Raw genomic sequence first — 3426 nt, forward strand, 5'->3', positions numbered from 1 at the left:
GTAAAAGTTCAGTGTATTTTGGTGGGGTGAAACAAAATGTGAAGGAGCAGATATTGGCTCACCTGGGGTTTGAAAAAGAATCCTTGCCCTTCAAATACCTAGACATTCCTTTATCTACAAAGAAAATAGCTCTCATACATGACAACCTTTGATTTAAAAAATCACAGCCAAGATCTCTTCCTGTACTGCTAAAAGCTATTCTATGCTGGTCGTGTGCAGTTGGTTCAATCTGTTATTTTTGGTATTCAAGCTTATTGGGCTCAATTTTTCATCTTGCCTGCTAAGGTATTGAAAATGATAGAGGCACTCTATAGAAGCTATATTTGGTCTAGAACTAACACAATAACCAGGAAGGCATTAGTAGCATGGGAAAAGATTTGTACTCCTAAGTCAACTAGTGGACTTAATCTCATAAACCTTCCTTTGTGGAACAAAGTAGTAATTGCCAAATCATGTTGGGACTTAGCACACAAACAGGACAATCTATGGATAAGGTGGATTAATGCATACTATATCAAATAACAACAACTACAACATATGACATTTCCACAACAAGAAAGTTGGATGGTGAGAAGAATAATTGGATCAAGAGTAACCATGCTACAGACACAGAACTTAAATGATCACAGCAAGAGCATTATAAGACAAATATACCTACAACTGTTAGGAAACTTACTAAGAGTTAGTTGGAAATATCTAGTATTTCACAACTCTGCCAAATCAAAGGCAGTCATTACCATGTGGTTGTTGCTCCATGGAAGACTGCCTACTAAAGATAGTCTAGCCAGTTGGGTTTAAATGTCATCCCTCAATGTGTTATGTGTCAAGGTCAGGATAAATCAAGGGAGAACCTCTTTGTGCAATGTCCATATACTATAAAACTATGGAATAAAGTCATGAAGTGGATTCAAAGTGTACAAATGATCAGCACCTGCTGGGATCAACACCTTCAGTAGATCATCAAGCAAGGAAAATGGAAGTCCAATAACGCTTGCATCTTCAGAATGATATATGATGAGACCTCATATGCAGTTTGGATAGAAAGAAATACACGTATATTTGACCAAATATATCAAGGCAGTGATTTTCTTGCAAAGGAGATAGCATATATTTGCAATGTTAGAGTAGCTACTCGAGCTAAGAGTTATATACATCAATTTTATCTAGGAACAAAGTAGATTCATTAGTGATATGTGTAAATATGTATGCTATGTTTGCTGTTAAACTTTGAGATAGTCAGCTGAGTTAGCTTGACTACGGATTTGTACAATTCTTCTTTGGTGATTAATACAAAAGAAAGTTAATTACCAAAAATTAACTTTATGAAAGTCATGTCATTCATCATTTATGAAGCTCAAGCAGGATTCATTCATGGTAGAAAGATTGCTGACAATGTCATCCTAGCTCATGAGCTAGTCAAATCTTACACTAGAGCTCAGATATCTCCTAAGTGTATGATAAAGATTGATCTCCAAAAAGCTTATGACTCAGTAGAATGGATCGTCCCACAACAGGTGATGGAGGAGCTTGGTTTTCCTGATAGGTTTATCAAGTGGATAATAGAATGCATCAAGACAATCAACTATACTATCCTTGTGAATGGAGAAACCACAGAACCTTTCAATGCTGCTAAGGGTCTTAGACAAAGAGATCTTATTTCTCCTTTCCTATTTGCAATATTTTTGCAATAGTGATGGAGTATTTGAGCAGATCCCTGCATGAGCTTAAGAAGGAACCTACGTTCCAGTATCACCCAAGGTGTAGGAAACTGGACATAACTCATATGAGTTTTGTTGATGATCTCTTGTTATTTGCTAAAGGTAATCTATCCTCATTGGTCACATTATACAAATATTTCTCTCAGTTTTTCGAAGCATTAGGTTTGCAGGCTAATTTGGGTAAAAGTTCAGTGTATTTTGGTGGGGTGAAACAAAATGTGAAGGAGCAGATATTGGCTCACATGGGGTTTGAAAAAGGATCCTTGCCCTTCAAATACCTAGGCATTCCTTTATCTACAAAGAAAATAGCTCTCATACAATGACAACCTTTGATTTAAAAAATCACAGCCAAGATCTCTTCCTGGACTGCTAAAAAGCTATCCTATGCTGGTCGTGTGCAGTTGGTTCAATCTGTTATTTTTGGTATTCAAGCTTATTGGGCTCAATTTTTCATCTTTCCTGATAAGGTATTGAAAATGATAGAGGCACTCTGTAGAAGCTATATTTGGTCTAGAACTAACACAATAACCAGGAAGGCATTAGTAGCATGGGAAAATATTTGTACTCCTAAGTCAACTGGTGGACTTAATCTCATAAACCTTCCTTTGTGGAACAAAGCAGTAATTGCCAAAATATGTTGGGACTTAGCACACAAACAGGACAAGCTATGGATAAGGTGGATTAATGCATACTATATCAAATAACAACAACTACAACATATGACATTGCCACAACAAGAAAGTTGGATGGTGAGAAGAATAATTGGATCAAGAGTAACTATGCTACAGACACAGAACTTAAATGATCACAACAAGAGCATTATCAGACAAATATACCTACAGCTGTTAGGAGACTTACTAAGAGTTAGTTGGAAATATCTAGTCTTTCACAACTCTGCCAAATCAAAGGCAGTCTTTACCATGTAGCTGTTGCTCCATGGAAGACTGCCTACTAAAGATAGGCTAGCCAATTGGGTTTAAATGTCATCCCTCAATGTATTATGTGTCAAGGTCAGGATAAATCAAGGGAGAACCTCTTTGTGCAATGTCCATATACTATAAAACTATGGAAGAAAGTCATGAAGTGGATTCAAAGTGTACAAATGATCACCACCTGCTGGGATCAACACCTTCAGTAGATCATCAAGCAAGGAAAATGGAAGTCCAATAACGCTTGCATCTTCAGAATGATATATGCTGAGACCTCATATGCAGTTTGGATAGAAAGAAATACACGTATATTTGACCAAATATATCAAAGCAGTGATGTTCTTGCAAAGGAGATAGCATATATTTGCAATGTTAGAGTAGCTACTCGAGCTAAGAGTTATATGCATCAATTTTATCTAGGAACAAAGTAGATTTATTAGTGATATGTGTAAATATGTATGCTATGTTTGCTTTTAAACTTTGAGATAGTCAGCTGAGTTAGCTTGACTACGGATTTGTACAATTCTTCTTTGGTGATTAATACAAAAGAAAGTTAATTACCAAAAAAAAGTTATATACAAAACCATAAAAAAAAAAAAAAAATTCAAGATCCCTTAATTTTAGCCTGTAAGTTATACTACACCCACTCCCATTTCCAATAACCCCCCTTACATTTAAGATTCTGTTTCTTTTCCAAAGGATGTCAAAAATATTTTCTCTATTTCTTAATAATCACCCAAAATCTCTTTTTTTATAGCCCCTCGCTCCCCCCCCCCAAA

The 3426-nt window shown here is 36.0% G+C and overlaps 2 protein-coding genes across 2 annotated transcripts; both read left to right on the forward strand.

The window, feature by feature from the left end:
* Window positions 1-1331: 1331 nt before the first annotated feature.
* Window positions 1332-1691, forward strand: LOC142162990 (secreted RxLR effector protein 78-like). Its single transcript, XM_075220233.1, has one exon. It carries the CDS (start codon window positions 1332-1334, stop codon window positions 1689-1691), a length of 360 nt encoding a protein of 119 aa, XP_075076334.1.
* A 2-nt stretch (window positions 1692-1693) lies between these two features.
* Window positions 1694-2041, forward strand: LOC142162991 (uncharacterized). The gene has a single exon (XM_075220234.1). It carries the CDS (start codon window positions 1694-1696, stop codon window positions 2039-2041), a length of 348 nt encoding a protein of 115 aa, XP_075076335.1.
* Window positions 2042-3426: the final 1385 nt, after the last annotated feature.

This window comes from Nicotiana tabacum, chromosome 8 (assembly GCF_000715075.1).
Source record: "Nicotiana tabacum cultivar K326 chromosome 8, ASM71507v2, whole genome shotgun sequence".
NCBI lineage: Eukaryota > Viridiplantae > Streptophyta > Magnoliopsida > Solanales > Solanaceae > Nicotiana > Nicotiana tabacum.

Excerpts from the sequence above, each read along its gene's own strand:
- LOC142162990 (XM_075220233.1), top strand. The coding sequence starts at position 1,332 with ATGTCATTCATCATTTATGAAGCTCAAGCAGGATTCATTCATGGTAGA.
- LOC142162991 (XM_075220234.1), top strand. The coding sequence starts at position 1,694 with ATGGAGTATTTGAGCAGATCCCTGCATGAGCTTAAGAAGGAACCTACG.